Source organism: Fusarium redolens, assembly GCF_020744475.1.
Source record: "Fusarium redolens strain MPI-CAGE-AT-0023 chromosome Unknown BKA55scaffold_12, whole genome shotgun sequence".
Lineage (NCBI taxonomy): Eukaryota > Fungi > Ascomycota > Sordariomycetes > Hypocreales > Nectriaceae > Fusarium > Fusarium redolens.
The window spans coordinates 1100495-1116641 of NW_025763675.1; the positions used below are offsets into that span (position 1 = coordinate 1100495).

At 49.3% G+C, this 16147-nt stretch overlaps 5 protein-coding genes and 2 non-coding genes across 7 annotated transcripts; 4 read left to right on the forward strand and 3 right to left on the reverse strand.

Moving 5' to 3' along the window:
- Positions 1-244: 244 nt before the first annotated feature.
- BKA55DRAFT_575109 (P-loop containing nucleoside triphosphate hydrolase protein) lies at positions 245-4161 on the reverse strand. The gene has a single exon (XM_046193358.1). It carries the CDS (start codon positions 4136-4138, stop codon positions 554-556), a length of 3585 nt encoding a protein of 1194 aa, XP_046047064.1. The 5' UTR covers positions 4139-4161; the 3' UTR covers positions 245-553.
- A 698-nt stretch (positions 4162-4859) lies between these two features.
- Positions 4860-4953, reverse strand: BKA55DRAFT_t209. The gene has a single exon. It is a non-coding gene; the product is annotated as a tRNA-Ala (tRNA).
- Positions 4954-5726: 773 nt separating this feature from the next.
- Positions 5727-6279, forward strand: BKA55DRAFT_541824 (uncharacterized protein; the record flags this gene model as incomplete). The annotated part of the gene is made up of 2 exons (XM_046190423.1): positions 5727-5784; positions 5834-6279. The coding sequence occupies 2 exons, from the start codon at positions 5727-5729 to the stop codon at positions 6277-6279; spliced, it is 504 nt and encodes a 167-aa protein (XP_046047065.1).
- Positions 6280-6419: 140 nt separating this feature from the next.
- BKA55DRAFT_t204 lies at positions 6420-6519 on the forward strand. The gene has a single exon. It is a non-coding gene; the product is annotated as a tRNA-Leu (tRNA).
- Positions 6520-7294: 775 nt separating this feature from the next.
- Positions 7295-8549, reverse strand: BKA55DRAFT_595978 (inositol polyphosphate kinase-domain-containing protein; the record flags this gene model as incomplete). The annotated part of the gene is made up of 2 exons (XM_046195880.1): positions 7295-8354; positions 8500-8549. 2 exons carry the CDS (start codon positions 8547-8549, stop codon positions 7295-7297), a joined length of 1110 nt encoding a protein of 369 aa, XP_046047066.1.
- A 3146-nt stretch (positions 8550-11695) lies between these two features.
- Positions 11696-13092, forward strand: BKA55DRAFT_595979 (Argonaute complex, subunit Arb1; the record flags this gene model as incomplete). Its single annotated transcript, XM_046195881.1, has 2 exons — positions 11696-11931; positions 11979-13092. 2 exons carry the CDS (start codon positions 11696-11698, stop codon positions 13090-13092), a joined length of 1350 nt encoding a protein of 449 aa, XP_046047067.1.
- Positions 13093-13368: 276 nt separating this feature from the next.
- Positions 13369-15353, forward strand: BKA55DRAFT_705087 (Pre-mRNA cleavage complex II protein Clp1-domain-containing protein; the record flags this gene model as incomplete). The annotated part of the gene is made up of 4 exons (XM_046200654.1): positions 13369-13404; positions 13456-14239; positions 14288-14554; positions 14608-15353. 4 exons carry the CDS (start codon positions 13369-13371, stop codon positions 14865-14867), a joined length of 1347 nt encoding a protein of 448 aa, XP_046047068.1. The 3' UTR covers positions 14868-15353.
- Positions 15354-16147: the final 794 nt, after the last annotated feature.

A 16147-nucleotide genomic window follows, 5' to 3' on the forward strand; every position in this document is an offset into this window, starting at 1 on the left:
ACCAACGGTCCGCCAAGACAACCACAATAAAGGGGTAATCGGCACTTCCGATCTATTAGCCCTTTAAATCTCCGACGACGGCTGTTGATCTATGGCGTTTGAGTTCACGGGACCGAGGGAGAACAGCCGCTATTGTTTCTGTTGTTGGTCCCTGGTCTTGGCGGGTCGAGTGTGAGATAGAGGCTGATTATGTTGACTTCACAAGGGTTTGGATGTCGGTGGTTTGATAATGGAGTGAGAATAACTCAGGTAAGGTATTCAAAGAGCTTAGGAAGTTATTCTAAATTCTCCTAAACTGTCATAAACTCATCCAAGTTTTCCGTCACTTAGGGTTGAAATCCTAACTTTAGACCAGTCTTTATCTTGTAGTGGTATGGATGATTTGACGCTTCTAATACTTGTAATATCACCTCTTCGTCCGCCCTTTCTCTGAGCACTCAACCTCCGATTATCCTCTGTAACGAAATTCACATAGGATTCAAGTCTCAAGTCTGCTGCTTAAATCCGTAATATGCCCTCCAACGCCCATTCTAGTATTTGTATATAAATGGCATTAACCCCAAGTTCCACCACCGCCACCTCCTCTTCCGCCCTTCCTTTGGGCACTCAACCTCCAATCATCCTCCGTAGCAAATTTATTATACAGCGGCTGAATCCTCTCCGCCTTCTTCCTCTTGCTCAGCTTATCCGTCGGCGCAACCTTGAAGAAGGTCGGCGCCGCTTCGACGAGCCACTTGGGCTCAATGCTCGTCGTGCAGTGCATGTACTCCTTGCTCGTGAGGATGAGCTCGTGGTAGATGACCCACTCGGCCTGCTTGCCGAACAGCGCGGAGCTTGGGTGCAGATACACGGGGGTGCCCTCGATAAGGGTCTTATAACCTTCCTGGGGATCTTTGCGAGCTGCGTTGCGGAAGAATCCTGCGCAGAGCGCCCGGCGGACTTTTTCGGTGTCGCGGCCGCAGGATCTGATGGAGTGCTTGTAACGGTCCATGATCTTGACGATTTGGTCTCGGACGTCCTTTGCGCGACGCATGGAACGCGCTTGGATGAAGTTCTCGAAACACCAAGGTGCGGAGTAGCCGCTCTGCTTCCACGAGTTGTAAACGTTGAGGAACGTCAGGTGGTCGCCGTGGGGATCGTGGAACTTTGCCTTCTTCTGATCTGCTTGGGACTGCTTCTCTTTAGGGCGGTAAAAGACAGTAGGAATGTTAAGCATGGACACGATGCTCAGGACTTCGTCGGCACATTCTAGATCAACAGCAGCGATAAGCACCTTGGCAAGGGAAGGTTCCATAGGGAAATCAGCCATCTTTCGCCCCAATCGAGTAAGTAGACCTTCGTCGTCGAGAGCACCGAGGGCGTAAAGCTCCTCCAACGCTGTAAGCATGGTGTTGATCGGGGGCGGGTCCATGAAGTCAAAGTGAAGCAAGTCATTGATGCCCATTGCCTTAAGCATGAGAATTGTGGTGGATAAGTTCTGTCGTTGGATTTCGGGAATAGTAGTGGGCAACATTTCAGACTGGTAGGCTGCCTCGGTATATAGACGGAAACACTTTCCGGGTCCAGTTCGTCCGGCTCGTCCTGCTCTTTGGTTCGCTTGGGCCTGAGAAATTGGTGTGACAACCAGAGAATCCATACCCAACTTAGGATCATAAGCGTTCTGCTTAACGAAACCAGGGTCAACGACGTAGTAAATCTCGTCGATGGTAATGGAAGTCTCTGCAATATTTGTGGCGATGACAACCTTACGGCTGCCAGGGGGTGCAGGGTCGAAAATTCGACTTTGCATTTCCGTCGGAAGTGAAGCGTAGACAGGCAGAATGATGAGGTCTGGCACATTAGGCCCCAAGGCTTTCATTCTCTCGTATAGAACCTCGCACGCCGTGTCAATTTCTTCTTGGCCTGTTAAGAAGAGAAGAATATCGCCCTTGGGTTCGGTAATGTGGATCTGCATGACTGTGACAAGAGCAGTATCCAAGTAATCGGATTCGGGTTCTTTCGAATAGAGGATTTCGACAGGGAACGTTCGGCCGGGAATGGTGAAAATGGGACATTCGTTAAAGTACGCAGAGAATTTGTCTGCATCAAGTGTGGCTGAAGTGACAATCACCTTCATATCGGGGCGTCGCTTGAGAGCTTTCTTTAGCAAGGCAAACAACACATCAGTGGCGATGGTACGTTCGTGAGCTTCATCAAGCATGATACAAGAGTATCGCGACATATCGGGATCGACCAGAATCTCGCGCTGAAGCATACCATCTGTCATGTACTTGATCTTCGTTGAAGGACTAGTACAGTCTTCAAATCGAATCGTATATCCGACCTCTTCACCAAGCTTACAGCCAACTTCTTCCGCTACTCGCTTAGCGACAGACATGGCAGCAACACGACGAGGTTGCGTGCAGCCAATAATACCATCATTAGCAAAACCAGCTTCAGCAAGGTACTGCGTTAACTGAGTTGTCTTTCCTGATCCTGTTTCTCCGACTACAATCAAGATCTGGTTCTCGTGAACAGCCTTGATCAGTTGGTCTCGGAATGCAAATACAGGAAGCGACTCTCGTTGTTCCTTGATGCTCAAGCTCGTGCGCTTGCCTAGGGATTGTCCCTTTGGAATGACTGCCTTCTTCCATTCGGGAACGTCTTCAGAAGGCTGGTTCTTCCTGGCATTCCTCAAATCGCTAGCAAACTTCCTCTTATCGGGATCAGCCATAGGATCTTGCCATTGAGAGGATAGGTTTTCCTTGGGTTCGTCTTTCGCAGCTGCATCGGCTTCTTGTTGCTTGAGTTCTTTTCGTTCCTTCGCCAAGGAAGTACCAGACATAGCTGCTCGGTTCATAGAGCCTTCTGGGGCCTTGACAACGCGAATAGGTGATAATTCAAGGGACTGCTTGGTCTGTCCGGCCAAGAACGGCGGTTCCTCCTCACGAACCTCAATATCGACATCCTCCTCAAGCTCAAGCTCGCCATCTCCGCGGAGAGTTGCGTTGTAGTCTTCTTCCAGGTCAGGGTAATCTGAAGCCTTGGCCACTCCCGATGCGATCAACTGTCTGATCTCCCACCTTTCAGGAGAGGTCATTCTCTTCTTTTGTCGTCGGGGAGGTCCCAAGTTATCTCGAGGCATGCCGCTGGGTTCCGCGAACCCGTCTCTTAGACCTCCTCCTCCTAACGCTTCCATATTGGCACCAGTAGTCATTCGAGCTTGTGGTTCTAGATCCTCCCCAGTCGACTGATCAACATCCTTCATTGACAAGCCCACGCGATCGCGGCCATTTTGGTCCTTATCAAGACTTGTTACCTTGACCCAGACTTTTTGTCCATGCGACACCAAATCTGAAGGGTGGTTGACGCGCTGTCCAGCAGACATTCGGGAAACGTGAACGAGGCCATCGACTCTGCCTTTTACGTTGTGCAAGTTGATAAAGGCGCCAAATTCTTTGAGTCCTGTAACATGTCCCTCGTAGACCTTGTGCAGCTGCGGCGAATCGTCCACTTCAGGAGCTGGAGCATTGCGAAATCGGTCATCGTCGTGTCGTCGGCGGCCTCGTCGATCTTTGCGTGAATCGCGATACCCATCACGCCAATCTTCATCGCCTCGTTCCTGCGACCGTGACCTCGATCGGTATTTATCTCGTTTTCGTCGTTCTCCCGAGCGCGATCTGTCTCTTCTCCTTCTCCTTGACTCTTTATAATCAGCCTCCCGGGGGCTTCGACTTCGTTTTCTCGCAGACTTTTCCTTTTTCGCCTTTCCTTCTAGACCCTCTAACAGCGCAAGTGTGTCGTCGAATGCATCCGCTCCATCCTCACGCGCGGGCTCCTTGTCCGGCAACGCAAGCCCGCTGAAGACCTTTTCCTTCTCTTGTAGGGTTCTCGAATGGTGCTCTTCGTGGTTGGCCTTTGATTTGAACTGTGGGTGTAGAGCAAGTACTAGACGGTCGATACTCTCGATGAGACTAGGAGGGAAAGAGGGAAGGGTTTTGGCCAGTTCATCGCGAAAAGGCTCGAAGTTGCTGTATTTGGTTCGCTTATCGATGAGGAATTCGGCAACTGTTTTGTCCTCTATGTTCATATGATTCTTCAACTCCGAAGAAACCTTCGAGACAAGGGACAGCAGTTCGAGATTTTCCAAATCATCCATCTTAGCTTGTGTTGACGCTGCTGCGTGCAAGGTTCAGATGGAAGTCGGTGGTAATGTATTCTAAGTACCGGAAAATAAAAAAATGGATGAGTCAGCAAGCAACGAAGACGAAGTTGCAGCAAGCTAGGGGAGGAAGTTAACAAAGCTCAAGACCACGATCAAATTACGAAGTTACTTAGGTAAATTTATGATAATCTTATGCAATCTAAGCATGAGCTTAGGGGAGCTTTTGATTGCTTTATTTACTTTTAGTACAGGTCTTGAGTCTTGCCCACTCCCCGAGGGCGTTTTCGGGCGACAAGGTTGTCTGGTCGTCCGTCGCATTTACGAAGGGGAATGAGGGGGGTATTTATATATTCCCAATGTAAGTTTCTGCCAACACATATCGAAGGTTTCTGTTGCCGTAAAGGTAACAGCCTAAGGTTCTGGAGGTAAATATTGCCTTACTCAGGAGAAACAGCCAGCCTTGCTTTAGGTCGGAGTGGAATTTCAACATAAACTTAGGAAAAGATAAATGTGAAAGCAACTTCAGCACAAAAGGAAGAAACACAAGGGGGCAAAATAAGTTTGTGCTCGTCTGCTGCCTATGGCGGTACTTTACGATTGAAAAGTTAGTTATCTTGACGACCAGCCTGTCGACTAACACCTTTCAGTGGATGGTTAAAAAAGGAACTCCAAAGCCAAAAAAGTGTGGATAATGGTGGATTCTAACCACTTAAGCTGGACGAACAGGGAATCGAACCCTGGACCACTCCCAGATTCTTCAGAAGGCTGAATTATGCTAAGGGAGTATTATACCACTAAACCATTCGCCCGATGAATGTTTGACTTTGTGTGAGAGTGTTGAGCGGAAGCTGCACCATGAGGGCACTCAGTTGTCTTGGAGCAGTGCGCGTCGACAAGCAGCGTGTTGAAACAAGATCCTGATATCGGTGGTGTACCACGCTGCTGACTCAGGTACTTGAATAAACTTTCGGTTTAACTTTGCATAAGCGATTCGTTATCTGCGTCAGATGTTTTGCGTTTCTGCCTGGAAATCCATCCATGTCTTGTCAAGAGTGTAAGTGGAATGACGTATGCGAAACCATATAGCAGAATGTTGTAAGAAGACGCTGCACTTCTTGTTTCAATATCTCCTCAGAGGCACAATTCAAAGTATTGCAGCCTAATAATAGATATAAATGCTCACCCCAGTATCTGCACTGCTGTATTTCTAGGAAGTCTTGTTGAGGCGACTTTGGCTGCCTCCAGCATGTTAGACTCAGTGATGACCCGATTCTGTGGCTGTCGGCGGGGTTCCAGTGACTGACGTCTCAATTACAGCCAATCACACACTCTTTTCCTCCCTGCATCGTCCCTCTTACGCAAGCCCCTCCCCCAGAGACGCCACCCTCCAGGTGACCCGGCCTCTGTCTCGCATGGCGTAGCGCAGAACCTCTCAAGAACCCTTCGTCATCGTCAATCGGGTCACACGCTCTCTCTTCTTCCTCCCACCAAACAACATAGAAACGCCATCAATTCTTCGACTCAACTGCTCCGTCTTTGATATCTTTCATTCAAGAGTTTCGACGCTCTCTACTATACAACAATGTGTTCCGCCGACTTCTTCCTCGCTTTCCTCGCCATTCTCTTCCCCCCACTGCCCGGTAAGTCCACCATTTTCCCTGTCGCGCATCATCGCTAACATCAATTTAGTCTGGGTAAAGTGTGGTCTTTGCAGCGCCGATTCTCTCATCAACATCCTCCTCTGCTGTCTCGCCTATATCCCCGGTCTTATCCACGCATGGTACATCATAGCCAAATATCCTGAGCCGCCCTACGAGTACGAGGCCTTGCCGCAGGATCGTGAGGGTAACCGCGTTACCTACGTCTACGTTCAGTGCCCGCCAGGCCCTCATCAGCACAGCCACGGTCCTCAAAACCAGCAGCCTAAGCCCCAGCCTCAACCTCATCATGGTGGTGCCAGCAACAACAATAACAGCATGAACTACGGCACTCAGAACGCTGGTGGCTCTTCTCGTCCTGCGCCTCAGCAGCATGGCGTCGCAAATAACGGCGAGGGCAGCTCTGATAGCCAGGGCGTGCCACCTTCCTACGCCGACGTTGTCGCTGGAGATCACAAGATTCAGTCCAAGGATTAAACGCTCGATCACATGTTCCCTTTCACGCGACACGGAAATAGGACACCGAGATGCCTTCATATCCGTTTCTACGAAATTCGAGCGACTTGTTGCAATTTTGCGCAGCCGTCCACAACAACAAGCGGGTCCTAAAGGACTTGGGTGAGATGGCCGAGTTGGTTATGGCGCCAGGTTAAGGTTAACCTTAACACCAATTTCCTGGTGGAGCAATCCTCCTGGGTTCGAGTCCCAGTCTCATCAATGAGTTTCATTTTTTACATCTTCTCACGATGTTCTTTTTGCTGGAGGGTCTTGGAACAATGGGATTATCGGTTGTTGAATCATGGGTGTTGCGAGGGGGAACTCGGCTCCATACGGGCGCCCGCGTATACTCCACTTCACAATAATTATATCAGGAGTTTTTGAACATCGGATTTGGTTGGATTCACGCGTTTCTCGTATGATGGTTTGGCATCAATGCCGGGCGCTTTTCAGCTTGTTTATAGTTAATTAGACTTAGTCTCGTAGGCTTGAGCGTTCAAGACTTGTTGAAATATTCTCCTTCTGTAAACATTGTGTACGTGAACACTTCTGCGTAGCTTCTCCATTATTGTCAAAATTAGGAGTGAATAGAGTAAAAGTTGTTTGTGTATACAACCCCCTGTAATGGCCTAATGCTTTATGCTTAAATACTGTACAACTGAGACTCCAGACCTTTCAACGCCAAATCCATGGCCAGACATCTAACAAGACGTCAGGCACAAAAGCAACACCCGATGTGAGAGCAAAGCAGAAGTAAAAGTTAAATTGTCATCATCATAGACGCCATGCGCCAAGCCGCAGCGCAGCGCAGCTGTTTTTCTACGTTTGATCCCCTTTCGATCCTTTAGCACATGGGTATCGCGACTCCTCTCCATTTCCGTCTAAGCAAAATGCTTTCTTTGTATCCGTCCCCATTTTAAAGCGAATCGTGTTTTGTTTTTGTCATGATCATAAAAAGTGCCAAATGTCTTGCACTTTTTCGTTCCGTGAAATTTTACGCCATCTCTTGGAAAATGCGTAAAAGACTCCTTACACCCGTCAAGGCGTTCTCGTCAGGTCCATGGCCGGGCGTCCACTCGGCGTGGGCAAAGTCAATGAGTTTTAGCGAGTATATTTGTGGCAGGGAGGCCTCGAGGTCGGAGTCTTCGTCTAGCTCGTCTTCGTCGTCCAGAGCGATGCCGCTATCAACCCTCTTGGTAGTTCGAGCTGCTTGGCCGATACCCGCCTCTGCGTCGATGAGTGCGTTGTTCTCTTCAATGGCGCTTCGGAGAGCTTGGCCGTCGCCCTCGAAGATGAACAGTAACGAAGACGAGTACATTCGGCTTTCATGTCGTGAGAGGATCTCTTCAACCCTTTGTAGATCTCGGACAAATGCTGCACAAACAGCCTTGCCGAGATCTTCATCAATGCCAGCGCTTTTGTTGAAGATGAATTTTCGGAACTCGTCAACGACGTTTTCTTGAGTCACTGTTGTTCGACCATAATCCTTATCGTAGATCTTGTAGTTTTCCTCGTCCAGTTCCGAAGCATCCTCTGATCCGCGGTAGACCCGCATTCCCGCTATCCGGAATCCCAAGCTACCGTGTGTCGTCTCAGCCGAGATCTTGTCGAAGCGCTGCTTCTTTTGTTGGGGGGCATCGTCGGCCCAGAGCCTTACGCCCAACTTGACATCGAGAATATTGGGGCTCTTGAAACCAAAGGTGGCATTGTCCAGCACAACCGCCTTATCAGTCTTGATCTTGTTATCCTTGGCCGGCACCCAAGCACCACCCTCTTCTTGTTGTGTCGCTGTAGCGTGAGCAACCTGTTCGGTAACCGAAGCTACAATTTCTTCTTTTGACGTCTTGAGATCTCCGGCATGGGAGATAACACCTGCAACAGCCTCGTCGATCGTTGATTCAGTAGGGTCGGTAAGCAGGAGGGATCCCATGAACAATGGCATAATATCGGCGAACTCGGGATGTCTTCGATTAGCAGACTGGTAGAAATCGATCTCGGACTGTGTGCAAGGCTTGATGAATAGTTCGCCATCAGGGGTACAAAGCGTGCCGGCACTGAAGTCATCGAAATTAGCCTGATGCAGAGCGAAGCGCCGGGGTGGCATTGTGACACAGATATGAGGAACAGAAGTGCTCTCCAGGGAGAACAAGGCTTGCATGAGAAGCGCATATGCAATGCGAAAGGGATCAAGAGACTTACTGGCCGGCGACAGCGTAGTTATAATCGCGAAGCTCTTTGCGATCAGGCATTTGTTTTGATCCCATCATAGTTTCTGGGATTGTAAGTGTGGCGGTGGGCTCGCGCCGGTATTCGGTGTAACAGCCGTAAAAGGTGTTTGCTGGATAAAAAGAGATGAAAAAGGGAATCAATGTTGGGAGAAAAGAAGCGATCGACGTCCGGAAGCGACAGGCGAAGGGGAGTTATAGAAATGTCGAGGGGTGAGGGCGGTGAAGAAGCCTGTGGAGAGATGCGCAGTTGTTGAAAGGAATTGGACTTTGAAGCTGAAGGCTGGAGCAAAGCGATGGATTCGAGGGCGTGGCTCAGTTCGCAGGGTAGAGTAGCGTAGTAGTTCGGAGGGGTCAGCTCAGCGCAAGGCGAAGCGTGTAGGACCAGTGCTTAAGTAGGTTTGATTTGAGTGGAGCGCCAAGTGAGGCAAGTTCTGAGAGAGAAAAATATAGAAAATGGCCACTAAGGATAGGATATAGGATAGTGATAAATAATGAAAGAGATTCTTGAAATCAAGGTCAAGCACGATGAGGTATTCCAAGAAATTCAGGGGCGCAGAAAGCGAGAATTCAAGGAGAGGAGAAGAAAAAGAACTGATCAGCACAGGATCAACCCCCAGTCTTGTCTGTCTTGGTCAAGGTGCGACACGTCAAGGCACAAGGAGACGAGTTTGTTCAGAGGGATCGGTTCCGTTTCGTCCGCAGATACAAGGGCGCTTGGTGCTTGAGTTGCAGTAAATAAATGGAGAGATCCGAGTGGCAATTTTGTATGTAATTTTGTAGCCCCAAGCCTGGTCAGCGTTTGTGGCGGATGTAACGGACCAGTGGGAAATTGGAGGATGATGTGAGGCCAACGATGATATTTCTCAGACAAGAACCAGTGAGACAAGCAAGGTTTTGGGGGAATTGCGATGGACGAGATTGATGGGCATTTGATTGTTTATACAGTATTTCTAGTGACCGTGAATTACAGAGGGGAACTAGTGGCTAGGCAACTCAACGATAACCTCATTGAATAACCCAAGTCCTAGGCATTACACAGCCAGACCAAGTGGAGGTACAGCCCGTGAATCGCAAAACATTTCTTCTCAAAGCGATAGCGAGACGAGCCCCGAATAGCGAAGGCGATCCGTCGACAAGCCCCTCATCTCAGCGGCAATACCAGCGAGTCAAGGACCAAACAACAGTGAGAAGTGAGCCCTGTCAAGCGCTCTGCCTCGCTGAGCCACAGCCAACAAGAACAGGGATCTGTTCCATTGGCGCTGGGCATACTCTTTTGTATTTTGCATCTTCGGTCATTTCCAAGAACTGACATGGTTTGTCTCACTGTCCAACGTTTTGCTGGTTACACGTCGCAAGAGATAGCTATCAGCAGACCCAACCGGGGGGTTTACGATATGCAAGGAACACAGGGCTTTTGGATCACGAATTTGTTCATGTGCTGCGCGTTTGTTTGCTGGCGTTTGGACATCAGCGGCCATCTTGCTATAAACTGCGATCTGACTCAAACGAGGTTGGCTAAGAATGACACGAGATTCGTCATTCTTTATTACAATGCTATTGATTCGTAGATGCATCGGATTAACGAGCATGAGGCCGAGACAAACGCGGAACGGAAGAGAAAACATTTCTCTAGCCTAACACCCCTGCATCCATGCATGTAGATGAAGCCTCAGCGCCTCGACTCATACTCGAGTTGAGCTACTATCTCAACCCCATCCAGTCCGAGCTGAACCGGACTCTTTACACTTCAGTCGAAACACCAAAAACGTTACTACACAAACATCTAAGCTGTACAACCCCAAACATCCAACATAGTCTCACTATCACAGCCTATCAGCTTTCCGTTCAGCTTAGCCAAAAACCGCCCGGTGACCTCTATCAACTGACCCCAGAGCCAATAGCTACCCCCACGAATCAAATCAAGATGCTGTGCCTTTTCTTTAAATCCCTCTCTCGTGTTGTCTACACCCTTTTCTTGACCGGGATGGGCCGGCCCGTATGTACCGGCGTGGTTTTGGTTGGTGCTGCTCGCACTAGGGTATCGTGAAAGCCTTGCTTTCAGCCCAGCTGTGATAGGCATTTTATCTTGAGAGATTTCCTGGGATTATATGATGGGCTTTATGTTAGTCTGCTCGGTATTGTATTCGCATATAATGCACTAACCTGTTCAAGCAAATCAATGTGTCAAAGCTAGGCGTAAAAGACTAAGCTAGATCCTCTCGCAAAGACATGAGTTAGATGTTGCGTGACAGTGCTCGACTTTTATGAAATCTTGGTTGAAATTTTATAAAGCCACCCATCAAATAGAGATATCCTCAAGAAAGCCTGAGACTTCAAGCACAAAGGCTGGTTTGGATCGAATATCCTGGAGTGACTCTGTGTCAACTCAACTGGATATCTTATTTTACGAACTTCGACCTTTAGAACTTATATGTAACCTTGGTTACTTGCTTGTCTCCAAGAATTGTATCCTTTCATCTGGAGAGCGGCAGCAACATTGGCTTTTGACAATCCGCTTCCTGAGATTATGATTTCATAAATCAAAAACTCACATACTATGAGAAGGGCTCAATAAGCAGATCTATTCAAGGACTTGGTCGACCTACATCATGAATACCAATACAGCGTGGAGCCTCGGTCGACTGATTGATTGCGAGTTGAAATCTGCAGAATCTTCTTCTTTCGGAAATATTTGGCATAGTACATGTAGTTCGTATGAGTGCATTGGAAACAAGAGTCTGAGCTTCAAGGGAACTCGCAGCTTTGAAGCAGCTTGCCGTTCCTCTTACACATCCGCCCATGTTTGATCCAAACAGCGGCTAACAACTAGCGACTAGATTGATCCTTTTTCAGACCGACGTCTTCATTCTGTTCTTTCGTGCATTCTTTATAGTAAGTGTCCTTTGCTGTCTCTAAGCCATCTCGATTCAAAGAGAAACGACACTTACAGGTCCTGATGCCAACATAAGTTCCCCTTTACTAAGGTAGCCAAAGATTTGACACTGTCAGCCAGCTCCTAGGAATCGACTCGTCCCATCTTTATTTACGCATACCTGACTGAATTCGTCTTGTGTTCATCTAGCCTGTGAATCATAGGGCCACTGGCCACATAAACCCTCGGAATTCCTCATCTCCAAATCTTCTTCCCCCCTTCATCAACAATCATCATGGTCGACGACTCCAAGCCTCAGACTGAGGAGCCTGTCGCTCTGCCAGAGTCCCTCCAAGGCATTGCTAAGAAAAGCAAGAAGAAGAAAAACAAGAACCTCAACCGTGGCCCTACAGCGCTTCCAAAGAACCGTGGAAGTGGTTTCGAAGAGTATTTCGCCGATCCGCCTATGACCCCCGTCGAGGCCAAAGAAGAGAAGAATGAGATCTACTCTCAAGACCTCCCTTTCGCTGAGTAAGACAGTTGTTTCCTCCAGAATGAGCCAGTACTAACATTTAAAGGCGCATGCAATCTTGCATCCAGCGTTTCCGCTCCCGACGTCGTCTCCAGGGCGATCGCGGCCTCTACTTCAACGAGTATCTCTTTCTCGGCGGCGTCGATACCATGCCCAACACCTTCGGCGGTCTCAGCCGGCAAGAGCTGAAGGAACTTACTCCCGCCGAGCGTCGAGAGGCGACTGCCACAGATATTATCTGGGCCAACTCTCAAGGTGGCGAGAAGTTCTACAATGGCGATGATGAGAAGTGGACTGTCGATTTTGCCGCTGTCGTTGCGGGCTTCTTCTCTGTCACTCTCGTTCATCTGACCTCCTTTGAACCCAAGAGAATGGAGGAGGGTATCGACACGATTAAGAACTTTCTTCGATACGTTCTCCAGCACGATGTCTGCCCTGAGTACGAGGACAGTGTCAAGGAGGCTCTGGAGGTTTGCAAGACTGCCACTGTCGAGTGGCCCATGATCCGACAGCTCAACGCTGGTCTCCCTGGATACTTCAACCTCGCCTGCTCGGAGATCTTTTGCCAGGCAACAACCGAAGAGTCTTGGTCATTCCAGACTTTCAAGCGACCCAAGGGTTTCGACCCCAAAGCTGTCTTCTTCGCGGCTTTCGCTCTCATGGACGAGCCTGAACTCTTTGAAAAGCTGTCTCTCAAGGAACCCACCGTCGTCAGCCAGTTCACCTGCACTCTTGAATTGGTTCAGATCTTCCGCCCCGACGAGGATATTGTCAAGCGATTCAACTCTCTCGTCATTGGCGACAAGGCAGCGAACCATGTCCCTGTTGGTAAAGCTGTCTTCAAACAGGGTATCATTCAAGATGACTGGGAAAACCCATGGGCTGGGGAATGGCCTGTCAAGGAGGATACTGTGACTCTCTTTTTCGACGATGCTCTTCTAGCAAACATGATGCCGGGGTTGAAGACTACTGCAACTATCTTAGAGTTGGACGCAGGACTGCGGTTCATCAAATCTATCGAGATGGTTGTCCCATCTTTCTATGTCTTTCTCCCTCAGGAGTTGATGCGCCACTACAAGGAGCCCAAAGACGACGATCGCGCTGCTCCATCGACCAGAAGTGCACAGAAGGGGAAGGGTCTTGCTGAGGATGAAGATTGAAGGGGAATTGAAAGTTGGTCCAATGGCTAAAAGTTGGAATGATAAGCTACAGGGTAGATTCGAATGGTAGCATGTAGCTCATTCTCAAGGATTAGTCGACAGAATTAATCTATACTTGACACGACTTTTCTGTACTGATATTTATGTCACGTAATTTGATGCTCCAACTTTATCTCATCCTTGCATCGAGCTTCTGGAAAGCTTCCAAGAGCCCCACGCACAGACACCTTTGATCGCGACGACATTTCTCTTCCGTACAAAGTCGATGTAGCGACAATGTCAATTCCAGGCCTGGGCCAGATTCCCACACAGGTAAATCTCGCTCAACACCACTAAGCTACCCTCACTAACATTTGATCACAGCCCACCGCCTCGACCACCCGCGTCATCACCCTCCGACCAGCCTGCGAATGGCGCTTCCAAGCCTCCTCCCCCGTAATCGTCAAGCTTCTCTCCGGCACAGCAGAGAAAGACGGCGTTGAACTAGGTCCTAAGAACGCTTACACATTTGCGGGCGTCAAGTCAAAGATTCTAACGTGGCATGGATGCGAGCTTGAGATCGATGGGCGATGCGATGTTGACTCGGTGGCGGAATATGCGAATCCGACTGATAACCCGGCAAATGCGCATGTAAATCTTCATGGACAGCTTAATGATATGCGGCAAAAGGCGGCGAGGGAGGGGAGAGAGGGACCGAGGGTATTGATCGTTGGACCGGCGGATGTGGGAAAGACGACGGTCGCGAGGACGTTGACGAGTTATGCGACAAGACAAGGCTACCAACCTCTAGTGGTGAACGCGAATCCCAGAGAAGGACTGCTCAGTTTGCCGGGAACACTGAGCGCGAGTGTTCTTGCCACTGTCATGGATATCGAGGCCGTGGATGGCTGGGGCAGTACACCTACCAGCGGCCCAAGCAGTGTGCCCGTGAAGCTCCCTCTGGTCTTTTACTACGGACGAGCGTCACCCGATGAAGATCCCGACTTTTACCGCGAACTCATGAGTAAACTTGCTGGAAGCGTAAGTGCACGCTTAAGCGAGGATGAGGATGTCAAAAGCTCAGGTGTCATTATTGACGGAATGGGTCTTCCTGAGCAGAGCAAAGATGGGCATGAGCTCGTCGCACACATCGTCGATGAGTTTTCCGGTACGTCCTACTTCCCACAACTGAAAGAAGATAAGCTAACGTAACCAGTTAATGTTATCATTGTGATTGGCTCAGCAAACATCACCTCTGAGCTATCTAAACGATTCAGCAACGAGCGAACAAGTCTTGGAGAACCCATAAGCGTTGTTCCCATCGACAAGTCCGACGGTGTCGTCGTTCGAGACGAAGCGTTCTTACAGCACGTAAGAGAAGCAGCTATCAAGGAGTATTTCTTCGGCGACTCCAAGCGCACTCTCAGCCCCCTGATCCAACAAGTCGATTTCGACAGCGTGATAGTGTATCACACCTCCGACGGTACATAACCCTTGCCAAGAATTTACTACCCGTTTACTGACTCATTATGCTAGAACATTCTCACAACCAGGGCGTCACCCGAGAAGACCCCTCAACGCCGATGCAGCACTGGACGTTTGCCATTATGCACGCAACACCGAAGGAGTCGCCCGATACGGTCCGTGCTGCAAGTGTTATGGGCTTCTTGTACGTGTCGGATGTGGATGAGGAGCGTCGTAAGATCAAGTTACTTTCGCCGGTGAGCGGACGATTGGGTGACCAGCCGCTTGTGTGGGGGAAGTGGCCGGAGCCGTTTATTAATCTCCTCGGATAAGGGAGTTTCTGTGTCTTGGCGAGGAGAGATAGTACTAGACCTGGTCTACGGATAAGGACATGTCTGGGCCCGTACGGAGTAGGGTCGATAATCAATGCTAGAGAACTGTTTCAGCCAGATTGTGTTTGCCGTCAAGGTCAAGGCTGATTGTATAGACCGTGAATTTGAAGTACGAGTTTGTCCAGGAGGGTGTCGGACAGATACTCCCTTTCTCAGAGACACAACCGTCCCTGCGGGCGTGTGTTGCCTTCACAACAAGACCTACATTGTATCCGTACCACTTGTGTCCGAAGTTGTGCCTCCCGTGCAAGCCAGTATCCGGCATATCCTAGTCTGGCAAGTTTTCTCGTCTCATCCCAACACAGAAGTCATCATAGATCCCTAGATATCCCGAAATCTTACACCCATATTACCTTTCTCGTATACATTTTGCTGCATCCATGGTATTAACGCCCATGCGAATACCCCATACCCCGCATCGTTAATGATGAATGGAGCCTTTGTACAAAGCCAAGACGGTGAATGAGACGCTGTACGGAGAAAGAGGGAGAGTCTATCATCATTTCACATCGTAGTGGCATGATGTTCAAAACGCAGGGCTAGCTTGTCGTTGAGAGCCGGAGATACGAGGAGCCAGCTTCGGCGAGCGAGTTGTTTTCAGAAGCTGTACAGGGTCTTTGGAAGTTGATATCCGGGGAAGTTCGATGTCTGGACCCTCATTAAAGCTTGGTTTAAGCTTGTTCCCCAGACTTACCCCGTTCAACTTTATCCAGGCGGCCAGGGATATCATTGTCGAAAAGTGCCATTGGCCAATGTTGATCCCGTACGGAGTAGTCGATCGAACGTAACTATTGTGCTGTAATGTCTGAGCCGTTCGTTCTCCGTCTCGGCCGTCGGTGGTCGTGGCTTGCATCCCGGTGCACGGCCGGTCCGGAGTCCAAAAGACGGCGCCGAGTGAGCGGCACTTGCTTGTGACATTCACACAGTGAAATGATTCCTTGGCTGTAGATCAAAAAGACCCGTATCCACCAGTAGCAAGGTTACGTGGCTGTGTAGTGCCCTGGTTGTTCAAGATACCTGATTCGCGCAATGACGGTCAAACATAGTCGATGAAGTCAGAGCCCGTAGCAGAACCGGGAACCTCTATAGACTGTAGAGTAGCACCGTAATGTTTCCTAGCCCAAAAATCAAGAGGGCTGGGGTCGTTTCAGGCGGTTTTGAGAGAAGATCCCTGGCCAGGCTTGCAACCCAATTGTTAAGCTTAAATCTTAGCGTAATTC